At 39.1% G+C, this 16794-nt stretch overlaps 2 protein-coding genes across 5 annotated transcripts; one reads left to right on the forward strand and one right to left on the reverse strand.

Moving 5' to 3' along the window:
• The first annotated feature begins 203 nt into the window (after nt 1–203).
• LOC105052185 (probable protein phosphatase 2C 68) lies at nt 204–2301 on the forward strand. Its single transcript, XM_010932925.4, has 4 exons — nt 204–863; nt 968–1300; nt 1398–1503; nt 1586–2301. The coding sequence occupies exons 1-4, from the start codon at nt 330–332 to the stop codon at nt 1900–1902; spliced, it is 1290 nt and encodes a 429-aa protein (XP_010931227.1). The 5' UTR covers nt 204–329; the 3' UTR covers nt 1903–2301.
• Nucleotides 2302–4493: 2192 nt separating this feature from the next.
• On the reverse strand, nt 4494–14497 carry LOC105052184 (very-long-chain aldehyde decarbonylase GL1-11). 4 transcript variants are annotated; one of them, XM_019853157.3, is made up of 8 exons: nt 14284–14422; nt 13229–13384; nt 12952–13089; nt 9900–10045; nt 9501–9620; nt 9218–9430; nt 9053–9133; nt 4509–5047 (listed from the first exon to the last, which is right to left on the reverse strand). In XM_019853157.3, exons 4-8 carry the CDS (start codon nt 9962–9964, stop codon nt 4981–4983), a joined length of 546 nt encoding a protein of 181 aa, XP_019708716.1. In that variant the 5' UTR covers nt 9965–10045; nt 12952–13089; nt 13229–13384; nt 14284–14422; the 3' UTR covers nt 4509–4980. The 4 variants fall into 4 exon arrangements, with proteins under 4 accessions (XP_010931226.2, XP_010931225.1, XP_019708716.1 ...); XM_010932923.2 differs by lacking the exon at nt 13229–13384 and having other exon boundaries at nt 4504–5047; nt 14284–14497; XM_073244236.1 differs by lacking the exon at nt 14284–14422 and having other exon boundaries at nt 13229–13390.
• Between the last annotated feature and the right edge of the window lie 2297 nt (nt 14498–16794).

Consider the following 16794-nt stretch of genomic DNA (forward strand, 5'->3'; position numbering starts at 1 on the left):
GCAAGATGGACGGCAGAGATGCGACTAAGCACAACGTCACCCCAAATGTGCCTCTCGAGCGCTGCCCGTGACGGTGACAGGCAGCTGCCCGGTGGATGCCTTTTTTTTTTTTTTGATAAGAAGGATGCCCTTTCAGTTACTGGAAAAAACGAAGACGGCCCTCGAAGGCGCCTCTCTCTCTCCACACCAACCACGCACCCCCCCCACCCCCCCCTCCCCCCACCATATTTCTTTTGTCATTCTTTTCACGAAGAATAATAGAAGGCGAAGGCGTGAGAAGGGAAAAGATTTATTTGTTGATAGGGTTTATAGGATCTCGGAGATTTGGGATGGCGGAGATTTGCTGTGAAACAGAGGCGATGGCCGTCGCCGACGCCGCCTGCGAGCCGAGGTCCCGGGCCGCGAGGCGGCGAAGGATGGAGATCCGGCGGTTCAAGTTCATCGCCAGCTCGGAGGAGGTGGCGCTGGTGGACGAGGAGCTGAGCCGCAAGAGGCGGAGACTGCACTGCTCCTCCTCGCCGAAGGCTTTGCGGAAGGATCTCGACGAGGGCGCCGTGGAGGAGCGATCGGACCGCCGTAACCGAACCGAGAACACGTTGAGTTCAGACGCGGACGCGAGCTCCGGACCGGAGGCTCCACAGGCGAAAGCGGTGGGATCGGTACCGTCCGATCTGGGCCCGAGGTATGTTGCCGTGGGATCGGGCCCATCCGATCTGTGCCCGAGATACGGGATGACCACCGTTCGCGGCCGGAGGAGAGAAATGGAAGACGCCGTATCCATGCGCCCCGATTTCCTCCGGCGCTGTGATCTTTACGATAGAAACCATTTCTTTGGTGTCTACGACGGCCACGGATGCTCGCACGTAAGATACCCCTCTCTCTCTCTTTCTCTCTCTCTCTCTCTCTCTCTCTCTCTCTCTCTCTCTCTCTCTCTGTGTGTGACGTTTCCGTTCCTTGCCGTTTTTAGGTGGCGGCGTCGTGCAAAGATCGGATGCACGAGATAGTAGCAGAGGAGACAGAGAAGATGCGATCGGGTCCTCCACCGGTGGAGGAGTGGAGGGAGGTGATGGAGCGGAGCTTCGCAAGGATGGACGCGGAGGCGGTGGCGTGGTGCGGCGGCGGCCCGCGGGAGCCGCCCAGCTGCCGGTGCGAGCTGCAGACCCCCAGGTGCGACCACGTGGGGTCCACCGCGGTTGTGGCCATCGTGGAACCCACCCGCATCGTGGTCGCCAACTGCGGCGACTCACGCGCCGTCCTCTGCCGCAACGGCGTCCCGATCCCCCTCTCCTCCGACCACAAGGTAATCGCAGCAGCATCTCGTTTCTCCTGAACCTTTGGTGCCTTCCGGATCGGATCTGGCATCGAGTTGTGCGGTGGATTGACGGTTTTTTCCGCAGCCGGATCGACCGGACGAGCTGGAGCGGATCCAGGTGGCGGGCGGGCGGGTGATCTACTGGGAGGGGGCGAGGGTTCTCGGGGTGCTCGCCATGTCGCGAGCCATCGGTCAGTCCCTAGCTAGTCCTGCGCCATATACTTTTTCATCACTTGCTTGCCGATACCATATCCTTTGCTACATGGTATACAGGGGATAGCTACCTGAAGCCGTACGTGATATCGGAACCGGAGGTGAGCGTGACGCTTAGGGAGGAGGGGGACGAGTGCCTGATCCTGGCGAGCGACGGGCTGTGGGACGTGGTCAACAACGAGACAGCGTGCGACATCGCCCGGATGTGCCTGCGGAGCGCCGCACCGGCGGCGGCTGCGGCTGAGGAGGGGAGGTATATGGAGGATAAGGCCTGCTCCAACGCGGCGATGCTGCTGACGAAGCTGGCGCTGGCGAGGCAGAGCGCGGATAATATCAGCGTCGTCGTGATCGATCTCAGGAGGAGGAACTCGTACTAGACGGTGGCCATCGGTATGGGCGAAGAATGCGAGTATTTTAGATTTTTTGTTTTGTTTTTTTTTTTTTTGGTGCTGTTTTAGATGTTATTATTGGTTCCACCGGATTGATTTGAAAGTTGAGGAATCCATGGGGAGATGAAAAGAGAGACAAAAGGAAAGATGAATATCAAGAGACCTCAGAGGTGGAGGAGAAGAATAGGTAGCGCCCTGTTTTATGGGGTTGGCTAATGGAGTGAAATCCAATTTCTTCGAGTTTTTCTTTTTTTTTTTTGCATAGAAAGGAGACTGGTCACGGGTTCAACAACTGGGGCAATTTGTCTGGGTGTAAAGTTTATAAAATTGTCTAAAATATGATTAAAAAATGAAATAACTATTATTCATTAAAATATAGTTACTTAATCATGGATTTTGCAAGAAATGGCTGATTTCTGTTTTTGTGTGGCAAAACAAACAATATCGCTTTCCTGGCAAATCTTCTCTTTGATCCAAGTGTCAGATGGGTTGGTTATATAGACTTTACGTATCTGACATTAAAAAGGATGTATCAGGTGTTTGGTAAATTTATTTAGTGTATTTTAAATGTGTTCGGTAAATATGAAACAATCATTCAATAATGTATCGCCTGCCTTGTTTAAGTTCAGGGATGATCATCCTGGGATTACTTAGACCCTGAGAAAAAATTATCTGACATTTCTTGATGTTTCCGCTAGAAAAAGTGCAATTGTCCTGCCAGATCAGTAATAAAATGTATTTATCAAAATCACATAAATGTAAGATTATTATGATCCTTGTGTATGTGCTATTTATTTGAAAACAATTATTTCAAGTGCCAACGAGAATGAGTGGTAACTGGTACAAGCATATGCTTTGAGATATGTACTGCATGATCTCTCTTGATTAAGTTGTGACCAAAATTTTATAAATAAAAGACTATTTATGAGTATATATGAATAATGGAACATTTGTTGCATTAATTCGTTTATTGAAGACAATTTAGAGAACGGTTGAGTGACATTTAGGGCAACCGGAGAATTTTTAGCTGTTCAAAGCATATTTTGCTCCTGCATGATGGAAATATCAAATTTCTTTCCCGTCACCTAACATGGAACAATTTTGATGCTACGCGACAAAGTCAATTTCTAGATGCTAATTGATACGATCTGAGACCAAAACATAAGATATGGTTGATAACATCCATGGGTGATAACATTATGAATATCAGTGCGCAAAATCACAATCAATGTCGGCTACTTGGACGACAATCCAATTTTCAGCACCAGGGCAGGGGAGGAAGCACGTCCATTATAATCAACCAGAAAATATGTGATGCCTTATCTTGTAGCTCCATAAAATACCATCCATTTAGATATCTAGCTATCTAGCTGAACAAAGATAAAATGCAGCTAAGTCAGCTGGAAGACCTAATAGGAGCACAACAAGAGGTAAGGTCTCAGATGTTCTAATTGATGGGATCTGTGTCTGTATTTTAATTTCCTCTTCTAGTATGCTATGGAATTTTGATTGGCACTTCACTTATCTCCCAAATGATGTTCCTTATATTTTTGTTACTGATGAAAGCTAGCCCATACCTCAAATATCCATTATGCATCAGGCATTGGTCCATTATAATTACTTCAATTCAAACGTAGTTCCAAGTAGTGTTTGGTATATATTACAAATGAGACATTTATCACATAATTTTTGCTAGTTACATGGACCCTGCTATAGTTATTATTTCATCCCAAATGATATTTCACTGCAAGTGGGTATTAATGGGAACAGGCAACGATTTACTTATCTTTGAGGCTTTAAATTGCTATGAATTATATATCCCAAATGATGTTTCACAACTTAAATTTAATTGATGGGAAGGATCCATGTATTGTTGTATCTCAATTATGGAACCTTTTAAATTCTCTACATTTACACATCTATGCTGCTATATATGAGCCTTTCATATTGGTAAAGGTTTGGCAGGAGATATCTATCTTGTGGACCACAGAAATACTAATCACCTTCATTCAACTTGCGAGGGTGGTTGTTCAGAGCCTTCTTTTGAAATCAGCCATGATTATCTCTCCTGAAGGATTCTACTACAATACTACTGTTACATGCTTCTTTCACTACCAAGGGTATTACTGCTGTATGTTGCCTTCATCAACAAATACCTTTTAATGGCAAATCATGATAAATTTGTACTGTATATTTCTTCACACTTCATTTTCTTGTGGAAGCTGTATCTGTTATCTCTTCTGTTATTGTCACCTACTTCAGAGACTTACCTGGATATCTGCCCTTCACCCCTCCACTTCATTCACATTACCCAAGCAATGTGCTGCTAATGACTGCTACGTCCTCAAGCGTTCCCTTTTGGCCATCTTACTGTATCTTCTGTATCTTACCTTTGTACATATAAATGTAACTTGCAACCTGAGCTGTATTTTTGGCTCTGTAACTTTTTGATACATCATAAATAAAGTCTATCAGCTCTACCAAAAAAAAACAAAGGGAAACGTTGAACCATATGAGAACAGATTTATAAGACTTCACATGCTAGAGGTATTTGAAAAAGTTCTAGCAAATCCCCATGCCATCTATAACACCTTCTTGGCACATTCATCAGATGGCCGTTAACATAATAGCCAGTTCTCCACATATACGAATGCTGACCAGCATTTTCACAGTTATTTCTAAGCAGTTTAGAATAAGCAAGATTTTTGAAATATCAGTTATCTAATGCTGCTTCAGGAACAGCAATATTTGCTCAGGTTCTCAAGCAAACCAAGAAACAACTCAGATAACATCACCGACAAAAATTTTCCTTCAAAAAAAAAAACATCACTTATAAAAAAGAGTTGCTACATTCCTTCATCAATTCCATCAGAAGCTTCCATTCCTTAAGGTGGTAACAGCATATGAACAGTTACAGCATAATCTCCATGAGGGTTTTGCTTTCCACCTTACAATTTTGTGCTCATCCTTGTGCCATTCAAATGTGCTAGAAGACAGTTACAAGCATCTGCAGATTCTCTCAGGGCCAGTGCAGAGGCTAGGAAGGACATGCATACCTCATGCAACTTATAATTGTTTGCCTTCCTCCTCAAGGGACTTCAGCTTTCGATAGCCTTTATCTGTACCGAATAACCTTATAGAAAATAAATAAAAGTTGTATTAATCATAATGAGTGATTATAAGAATCAGAATCCTGCAAATGGAGCATGCTGGTTCCCAGAAAACAAATCCGAGATGCTAGCTTCTCAAGCACATATCATAGATCAGGTTTATTAAGAAATGAGAATCAGAATAACTGAAAAGATGTTGGATTTAATATGACATGCCGTGTGAATGTGAACCATGTTCTCTGAATATAAGACAAGGAATTTCTTCCAGTGTCTCATTAGATGTGGCAGCACTCGGAATGTTCTACATATGTAATATGACATTGGCAAAGTGCATATGCAATGATCAGGAACATCAGTTTCATTTAATTGTACTTGGAAGAATACTTCCTAATGGATAAACAAAATGATTCATTGTAATAGAGTTTGTTAGTACTCTTGTTCAAATTAACTGCTTTCTCAAAAACAGTGGAAACTTGATTCTCCAGCAGGATGACAGGTATGAGCTGGATATTCCAGAAACCCAAAAAATTAGTGTGACAGTCACCAAAATGTTTCCACATAAAAAAGCTTGCAGAGTGAGATCCAGGAGACACCAGAAATGCATTAGTAGGATAGATCTGTCTACCCAGGTAAACTTTGAGAATTCAAATTAGCAGAGTTTACTTCCATATGATAAAAATTTCATGATACACACATTCACAATAAACTTGCAGAGGCAACATGACATAAAAGAACCAATAGCATCATTGACTAGTGCATACTTGGTCACGAAACACCATATTAACATTGATAGTTTCTCCTATTAAATTTTCACCCATTAAATGGCAGGCTCCTGTACCTGCTCATTCAAAAGTCTGACCCCTTCCTCCATCAGGTTCACCCATTCATTTCCTTGTAGGTAAGGCTGCAAATTGGGTGGGTTGACCCGTGACCCGATCCGATCTGACTCATATGGACCCGACCCGAACCGTTTTAAAGGACCCGTGGAGCTGGGTCGGGTTCTAAAATTGGACCCATTTCATTTCTTGGATTGGATCTGGATTCACTAAATTTAGATCCGACCTGACCCGACTCAATCCATGGAGACTTTTGGATTAATTTGGATTTTGAGATAAATTATCCGACTCGACCTGACCCGAATCCAATACTAGACCCGAACTCACCTGAACCCAAACCCATCCTAACTCCCAAGTCTGTCTCTCAAATAGATGGCTGAGTGTAATTCTTGTGGGTGCAAGTCAACTCTATGTACATACTATTGCTGCAGGGAATAGAAGTTGATTTGGACCAGAAAACAAAAATGGTTACAGAGCTTGATGGCCACATTATGCATTGTGTGCGTGATCAAAAATGGAAACCATGTTATTCAAAAATGTATTGAGTGTGTCCTTCACGATGCCATTCAATTTATCATCTCTACCTTCTATGATCAAGTCGTGACTTTATCAGCTCATCCATATGGTTTTTGTGTGATACATGTATAGAAAATGTTTTATGAGCTTTCTTATACTTGCTTGCATTGATACTTAAATGTGTATATTAGTCGGTGCTTCATGGACTTTAACAATTTTGCTTTCCTAACTCAGAGGGTATTAGAGCACTGTGATGATCCTAAAACTCAACAAATTGTGATGGATGAAATTTTGCAATCTGTTTGCATGTTGGCCCAAGATCAGTATGGCAATTATGTTGTCCAGGTTTGTAGCATCGTTGGAGTTTTCCAATGTGAAGTTTCTCACTGTTCCATGTCTTCTTTTTATTACAAGATAAACACATTAAGATCAGTATGTGGATCCATAGGTTTGCAATGAATTTTCTTGATGATCATTAGTTTGGATCAAGTATGAGTTAGAATACATAAAGAAGTTTGGATGGATGAGTGAACCCCATATTATTACTTACACAATTTTTTTATTATTCTTTCTTATAACCCGGATCCAAACCGATCTGCATTCGAATCCGGACCTGAACTGAACTCTAATTTCATGGATCAGGGCCAGACTATACATGGATCCGACCCGAATGACCCATTGGGTCAAAAAATTTAATCATGGACCCAACCCAATCTTCTATTGGGCTAGGTTTGGATCCAATATTCAAACCTGATTAAGAAACTGGGTCGGATCAACGTTACTCATGACCCGGTCCGACCCGACTCATTTGCACCCCTACTTATGGATGCAGGTGTCTTGCAACTCAACGGGGCACTACTTGGCTACCCTTGGACTACAGGATGCAAAGTATTGATAGATTGAATTTGCAAAGAAAATATAGTCAACGTGATCTTTTAAAAATCGAACAATGCACCACTCCTGCTAACACCATAATAATAAAGACATAGACTGCTCCTTGCAATATCTTATCCGTGAGTTCCATGGTAAATCATAAGCAGCACGAGAGAGTATGACATCAACCTAGAATAAATGGCTGACTAGCATTATAAGGAACTAAAAAACATTCAAGAGGAGCTACAAAAGCATGCTTATTAAGTCATTCTTTTGAGTAGCTTCAATAATGTAGTTCTGGAGGAAAATACATGTTCTAGATAGTTATTTAATTCTGAATTAGCATTGTTGAAATTAGTTATCATATCATGATGCAATGGCGTTGCCAAAAGAACTATCAAATATGCACTATACAGGTTTCTCGACCCTAAAAGAAATCTAATTTTGACTCATTTTTAGTCCATATGTTTCAAATTTTTAATGAGTCCTAATTTAAAGAAATATCATCATTGACCGACCTAAAAAATGAAATCATGCTTTATTCATACAAAGGCCTGCAGTGCAAGGACTAAAAAATGAGACTCCAAAGAAATCTGACAGATAATTCTGTTATCCATAGGGATGGCAGTCGGGCAGATATTTCCGGATACCCAACCCGTCCCAAACCCTAATAGGATCCGTTTAGCATACCCTATAGGGTCTGGGATGGGTTTCGGATTGAACATTGAAACCCGAATGGGTTTAGGACTTTCACCCCTCAGGTACCCGCTATCCGAACCCACACCCACCCACACACACACACACACACACACACACACACTAACACTTGAAAACCCTAGCGATCTTCTAACTCCTAAGCTTCCCTATCTGGACATATATATACACTAACACTTGATAACTGACAGATAACTTATCTGTGGATCAAGACCAACACTCCAAAGAGTTCTTGCTGATGTATATTACTAAGGTCTTCAAGAAAAGGAAAAAAAACAAAAGATTAGGATTTGAAAAACTGGTGTTTACACATAGCTTGCACTCTCTTTTACCTGAAAGATGACACTCCAAAGAGTTCTCACTGATGTATACTACTAAGGTTTAAAAAATAAAAATAAAAAATAAAAAATAGAAAAACAGAAGATTTAGGATTTGAGACGCTATGGTTAATACATACCTTGCACTCTCTTTTCCCAGAATGACCAACTTCCAAAGAGTTCTCATTGATGTATTTTACTAAGGTCTTCTAGCCGGTAGCAGCAGGTTTAGGATCTAAAACACTCGGGTTAATACATACCTTGCAAATTGCTTTTCCAGATCCTATATAACTCATCTTTTTAGTATGGTTTAATCATCAAAGAAACAGATCATGAGTTCCAACACTAGGCCCTATTCTTATCTAGGAATTAGAGACTTGCATCAATTATACTCAATAAATCTGGAAAATAGAGGCTAAAAGAAATTTGAAAAAAATCTGGCTACTGCACATTGATCATGTCCGATCTTCTTAAAAAGATTATATTTTTAATATTTAGTATCGCAATCATGATCTTCTTCTCCTTCTTCTCCCAAGTCACCCCTTCTTTCGAGATAGTTAAGCCCACAGGCTTAACTTGGCTATGCAATGGGGGCAGCCCATCCTCATTGACAAATCCCCAACCGGGCAGGGCCAAGAGCCCACAAATAGGCACTTTGTTGTATAGTCTTATCATGCATTATTTGCAGTGCAAGTTTTAATGGCTACTGAAAATGTTTCTTATAATCATTTAGCATTTATATTTATTTTATTAAAAAATAAAAAACCCTCACCAGTCCATGTAGATGAAAGTCGATGAGTAGTTCCCAGACTTGGTATAAAGCACACGATGGTGGTAGTCATGAAATTCCGCACTGAAAAAGAAACCATCATGTGTCAAAGTGATGAACACCATACAACCCTAGAGACTCCTGTGATCAGTGAAGTCTGTTACTCACCCTCCATACAATGGTAAGAACTTTGAGGGGCTCCATGGGAAGTGATACCCACTATGAGCTTCAACTGTCTCTAAGACTCTCAATACCATCCATAACCAGAGGGTAAATAGGTGAGGACCAGTGAGAGCAGGACCAATAATGGTAGCAAAGCCAAGGAATAAAATTTCAGCAGGATGGGCGTACTCAGAAGTAAATCCAAATGGTGTCGCATATCTGCACATAATTCATCCCATAAAAGAAAAGAAGCACTGAAAGATCAATATATGGGAAGAATGATACCTACTCATGATGAACACTGTGAACATGCTTGTACAGCCATTTTGTATGCAGTAACCTGTGCCCCCAGTAGAACACAAAATCCTCCAGGATGAAGTAGAAGAGTATCTGAGAGAGGACAACACTCCTACAGAAAATAAAGATTATTAACAATCACTTCAAATATAGCATGCAATGATAAATCATAATTGACAAGTCATGTTCCATCTAACTATGTTGCCTTTTGATCTTATAACTTCGAGATCCATTCACATATATAGGCATATAATCAGAACTTCATGAATTCCACAAATGCTTTTGGGTTGATTTTATTAGAAATTGCTTGAGAATTTGCAAAAAAGCATACGAAGCTCAATAAGGAACAACTCAGTCTCAAAGCTTGAAGTCTAGGGAAATCTGTGAATACCAGGGTGGCAATGGAAGACTGCTTTTCAGGCCCATGTATCTGAAAGTGGGATAGGAAAGGATCATAACTGGTAAGTTCACACAGACATGGTACAGGATTAGTCGCAAAATGCATTTCTCCTGCGCATCTAGAGTGTTATTTTTCTTCTGCAAAATGAGACATTTTATATCATTCTTTGAGATATGTCACCCAAGCAAAGAAATAATTCATCATTAAAAAACTTAACATGATGCTGATTGAAATGAAAATTGCCTATAATCTATAGCTAGAAACTGATGCAAAAGAAGAAAGAGATGATTGTGTGTCGAAAATTAGAAGCTCAATCCTCAAAAGCTGTGTAATACCCAGTAGTACTAATAATGTATAGATACATTCTGATACAGCTCAAGTTGCAATAAGCACATGTATGATCAGCATGTTAGAAAAGATAAAGCTAAGCTAAGATTCATGCTTTTCAGACCACAGACTGCTCTGTGTATAAAGCACACCAATCACAATACTGAGCAGTAGTCAGTGATTTAGTCGCATATCCAATATAACAACCATCAAAATTAGATTGTGATTAAAGAAAGCATATCTTTGAATAAGAAAATGCCAACTGTTCACAACCAAAACATCAGAGCACATATATCCCTGGAAGAAAAGCATTGGTTTAATGTTAATGCATACGTAGAGGAACAAGAACTTTAAAAATGCTTTTGATACCATGGTTTAAGAAGCCCTATGATGGAGTGAGGATGTCAACCGTAGTACAAGCTACAAATGCAAGGTGAACAAAGTGGATATGTGCCTTTGAAGTGTGATTTTATTTTTTTAACAGAGTCTGATGTAATAAATGGATATCAAGGTTTCTGCAAGGCCTATAAATCTTAAAATTTCCAAATGCCAGTTATATATGGGTTGATTGATGCAACCAAACTTCTGGTAACTGTGACAGGTATGGTGAAATATGCCTTGCATGGATGATCAGAGAAGAAAGTGCATCATCTAGTAGACAATTTATATATATCTATAATCACAATTTTAATAACTAAAAGTTATAAGCCAGTCAAATGAAAATCCATGATATTTAGATTTTCATCATGAATCCCAGTGCTACTAAAAGGAAATGAACAAAAGCATTCAATTAGATGTCATATAAGTAGTTTACTTAACTGAACACTGAAAATTCTAATTAGGTTTTCCATATGTAGTTTGCTACTACATGCAGGTGCATACAGGTTTGGATCAACCCATAAACCAAACCAAATTGGACATCTTACATTGGTTTGGTTCAGGTTCAAAACAGGATTGCGTCGGTTCTGGTTTCAGTATTCGGAAACCGATTAAATTTGTTTGGATTTGAGTTAGAGGGTTGGACAACCAAGACCCAAACTGACTAGATCCCTGTACATACACATATGTGTGTATGTATATCAAAAAATTATTGATAATATATTAATCATATAAAAGGATGCCCTAGTACGTAAGGTTCTTGCCATTGTGAGGTTTGGGGAGGGAGGGATATACCTAGCCTTACCCCCACATACAAAGAGGCTATTTTCATGTTTCGAACACATGACCTTCAGGTCATGATGGAGCAACCTTACTGATGCTATTTTTATAGGGTTTTCACTAATGATTTTGGTTTGCTATTGCCTTTCTAATTAAAGTATCAGCTTATTGTGAGGGTAATGTGTGACATATTATATTCTCGATTTATAGATATTTTTATTTTGTTACTTTAGATGCCTTGGAATATATTATATATTGCTGTTTGCAATTTAGTTTCCATTGTTGATTTATTTTTTAAATAAAAAAATTATTTAACTACTGATTTCTTTAAAACTGTTTGACAACCCTAAAACTGAACCATAAAAACCTGATCTTAATTGGGTCTGGTTGCATAGGCTATGACAACGATTAGTTTAGTTCTAGTTCCAAAATTTGGGAACCGATTGGTATTGGCTCAGTTCTAGGTTACCCTCTAAAATCGAACCAAACCAACCCAACCCATGTGCACCCCTATTGCTTGGTTTTAGATGTTTAAGGCCTTTTAAAGTGATATCTTGAAACAAATTAATATGCCCTTAAGAAAGAATGAGTAAAATGACAATTTTAACTAGATTGGATTCTGGTTGGTAAAAATATTTGGTTGAATATCTCAGATATGCACAAGGCCTATGCCAACAGACATTGTGCTCATCTTTTCAGCCTCAGTCAACATTCAATCTCAAGTCTTTTGTTTTCTTCTAAAGATATTTTGGATCTCCTACCTCAGCTGCATCACTCATAACTTTCAGTGGAATGGTATGCCAGAAAATTTGAAATAATCAGACAAAAGAAGAACAAGAAAACTAAAAATGGAATGGAAAATGAACAGTGTGGTTCGAGAAGCCAAATTCAGTAACAAAGAGCTCCATAAATCTCTATGTCAATAACTCAAGTGCAGGCTCATAACAAGCACCAAGTCTCCAAGCTGAAACTATTGCAGCTGATTAAAGGAATGGAAGGTTTATAACACACTTGGGGTAAATAGGTCAAGGAGATCCATAATGCAGAATTTATTATGAAAGCAGGAATAAATCCATGTTACCTCCAGTATGGGGTTTATTCTACAAATGGGGAGCAATATAAGATGCTTTTCTCCAAAAATGATGTTTTCTAGTAACAGAAAAGGATATCAACAAGATGATATCCAATAACCGTAAAAAACAACATTTCATCCATGAATTGTCACAAGTGCTAAAGGTCCTAGTCAAAGCAAAAGACGACAACTTGATGACAACAGAACTGGTACTGTCTAGTATTTATTTTCAATTTTCAGAAAAGGAAAGAATGCATTGGCATGTTATTAATTCTAAAATGAGAAAAAAGAAGACTAAGAAGAACTAAGAACTTCTTTCCAAAGAGAACCAAATACAGGGAAAGATTAATTCCATATCAAAAGTTACCATGCAGCTAGCCATGCAGATAAAACTAGTTAATTTAGAGAAAATAAATCTAATTCTTAAATCAAATTGTATTTTTGACAACTATCCACATTTACGTTGGGTAATTCAGCTAAGCAAACCTGAATCTTGTATTTGCTGAAAAGGCCTGACCTCTCAAAATAAATAGATGGAAGTCCAGACAAGAAAAAGACACTTTCATGAATTATGAAAGTGCCTACAGTGGCCAATTGAAATTCACTGAAATTGGTGATTAGATACTGCACCACAAAAAAAGGAATATTAATAAATTACCCAAATGAATAGCACTTGGCATTCAATGAAAAGAACAGAATATGGGAACTCAAACAGATAGGAAAATTCTTGATGAAATTGTTGAAAAAAGTGAATCCACCATACATGATATAACTTGATCCAAGTAAGACGACTACTTCATAGGTCATTGTGAAGCAGTTTGCTTGTTGGCACACCTATATATGTGCTCGGCATTGTCGTGTCTCACAGTTGGGAGGCCCGTGTGGGTGATGGGTTGTGGAAAACAAGTTCATCTGCATGCTGCAGGCAATCCTAGGATATCAGACTGGTGTATCTCTTAGTCATGAAGTCCCTTCAGTTCGTATAAAATTTCTTAATATTTGCCAGAAGACTAGCATGCTCCTAGACCTTACTGCCACATCTGAACCCTTGTAAGTGGTGAATGAAACTTGTTTGGAACATCAAAAGATTACAAATAAAATTCAATTTGGTAACCATTCCAGATATTTAGATGAATTCAGGAGATCAGCCCTGCATAACATGAATATCTAAAATCCTGATTTACCAAACTAGAAGGGCCTCGCGGTACATTAACTCATATGACAGTGTCACAAGCACAACTATATGATTGAAAACAACACAGACATATCAGATATAGATGGCACAATAATTGCTCGTCTAAAAGGCATCACCAAAATTTTCTGGCATATTTGCTGAGATCCCTGAGAGGATAGCTCATAATATAATGTTTCAATGTATCGGTACACAAGGAATCAGTCACTCCATCAGCCCAACACTTTTAAAAGAAGATACAAGCCTTCAAATAAAGAAGAAGAACCCCCAAAATTATCAACTAGAATTTTAACTGAACCAGATCGAACCTACGATCACCTACAGGAATCAAAAGATTCCTGACAAGCATTTCATAACCCTAATGGCTAGTCCAGAAATCAAAAAGAACGCAGGATTGTACGGAACAAGATCGAAACTACTAGCGCCGGCTGGAATCAGAGGATTCCTAACGAGCATTGCACAACCCTGGTGATTACTCCAGAAGTCCAAGATCAAAAAGTAAGCCGCCACGTAAGAACACACAGAGAAACGCTAACACTCTAAAATACAACAGGGGTACAGTATCAAATCAAGCCCCAAGGTTTGTGAAGTGGAATCAAGGAATGTAGGAGAGTAGAGACTGGTACCAGCCATCCGGATTCGAGGAGAGACGACGCCATGGAAATGGGGGCGGTGAGGGGGCCCGTTCCCGATAGCGAGATTGTAGAGGGAAGACTGGAGAACGTTGAGGGGAACAGGGGAGAGAGAGATTGGATAGATAACGAGTCGGGAAACGACGAGGCCTCGTGGGAGGACGGACCGGCCACATGTTGGTGCATCGTGGGGCAAGAGAAGGGGCAGGCCACGCGACCCCAAATGTATCCCAACTCTGCTTGGCTCGTGACTAGAATCTAACCAGAACCGGAATGAAATGGATTGGAACAGAGATCCGAATCATCATTTTCTAACACCTTTGTTTCGTAACAAAAATTTGAATGATATTTGGATATTATAAAAAATTAGAGATTGAATTTTGAAAAACCCAAGCATTCTTATTTCTCCCTTGTTGAGCTATCGTTGTGGATAAAGGACCTCGAGTTATAGTAGAAAGTGAAAGAGCCATTGGTCTCGACCTCGCAAGAAATATTGTCTGCTTTAACCACACAGACCGTACAATTTTACCTCTCTGGACTTTCGATCCAAAAAATACTTCTTGAGAGAAGAACGGATTTCAATCTTATATAAGATAATGTACTCCTGACTCATAACTGATGCGAAATTAAAATCCCCCACTCCCCTCAACACTCATTATTCTAGATCCAACTCCCTCTAATCGAATATATGTCGAGAAAATGATAAATCTTGATTTTTATGAAAGAAAAATTAATATTTTTTAATCATAATTTAAATTCATTATTAACAGTCCCAAGTGGAGTCTGTTTGCAGTATATAATGTTAAAAAATAATGATTTTCAAATCAAGAAATATTTTAACTAGATTTTACTTTTTTTAAAAAAAACTCATGCTTTCATCTACAATACATAATTTATACACTCATATTAATTCCTACTGTTACGTATATATGTTAGTATAAAGGAAAGATTTTGGATTGATTTAGACAATCCAACTTAATATAAATATGGAAAAGAAACAAAATAAAGTTATATATTTTAAAAAAATATTATTAAGAATTGATTTGAAAAATAGATGTGATAAAAATATGTAAGGTGGTGTGTGGTATCATTGAGGTTTTTGGTTTATTATTTTTTAAAAAAAATAATAAGTAGTAGTGTCTTTCAATTAATATAACATTAAAAAAAAAAAAACATGTTCCTAAACGCTAAAAAATGATTTTTAGTTTTTTTTTTTTTTTTTAGCGTTCTTTCTTCTTTCTCTCAAATACCTCTCTTTTCTCCTCCCTCCCCACACACGCACACACACTCTCTCTCTCTCTCTCGGTCACGCTCTTCTCGGGGAACACAGATCAGGTTGGAATAGGATCAGAAGGAACGAACACAGGTACTCTTTTCTCCTACGTCCTCTCTTGTTTTGCCTGACTTTGTTATGGTAACCGGAAATACAAGCTTTTAAGCATACTTCTAAGAGCCTCATATTTCTTTAAGCATCGGTTATAGCTTGATTCGCTGCTTTTCAAATTCAAGGTTATGGAATCAAATCTCGTTTTTTTCATTCAGAAACAAAGTACTGGAGGCTCTGTTTTGCCTCGAACTATTTTCATAGAAGAAGAACATGTTTTTTAATCTCCCTGAAAATTCCGTTCTTGGGATGCCTGAAGCATCTCTATGTTTCATGGGATGCAGATGTGATGGGGACATGTGTATCACATATCAATTTTTTCTCTTTTTTCAAAACCTGATGGAAGAGAATTATGGGACATGTATTTATGTTTGGAGCTTTCTATGTATTTACCTATACTTACCTCTCATAGACAAATAGATGGTCATTTGAATGGCCCAAATATGGCAAAGATTTACTCCTTTGCTCCGCTAATTTAATTGTAAGCTGTCTTTCTTCCTAGATTCAATTAGCATGGTGCATGCACCTGTCTGTTTGTGTTTTTATGTGAAAACGTCCTGCTAAATTGATCAGCAATGAGTAGAAAAAAGTTATTTATTATTTTACTGCCATGATACAAAAATCCCAGAAAATGCTTTGGTTAAAAGAAAAGGTACTAAGGAAGCATATGGATTGTAAGTTTTGGCTTGTTTTGGAGATTTGTTGTTGTGAAAAAAATTCTTAGTATTTGGCAATAATCTAGGAATTCAGGTGTCTGACAATCATGGGGGTTATTTTGAAGTTTTTATTTCATTATTAAAACTGTGCCGATCATCTTAGTTTGGTTGCAAGGCCATTCCTTGTCAACCAACTAGTAACATGTATGAGTTCGTAGATCATATAAATTTTGGACTCTATATTTTTCTGGAACTGTAGGCAGTCAGTTAATTTCTTTTTTTTTAACCTTGTCATTTGTAATTTATATGTTGTTCTGGTCATTGGTTATATCATTGTGCCCGGAAACTTCATTGAATGTGGGATTTCTAAGATCCTAAATCTGTAGTGTCTTGTCTTTAGAATGTAAGAAGCAAATTGCCATTCTGCATATATAACTTTTCTTTCCATGAGGCACCTGAGTTCAA

This window comes from Elaeis guineensis, chromosome 10 (genome assembly GCF_000442705.2).
Source record: "Elaeis guineensis isolate ETL-2024a chromosome 10, EG11, whole genome shotgun sequence".
In the NCBI taxonomy this organism is placed as follows: domain Eukaryota; kingdom Viridiplantae; phylum Streptophyta; class Magnoliopsida; order Arecales; family Arecaceae; genus Elaeis; species Elaeis guineensis.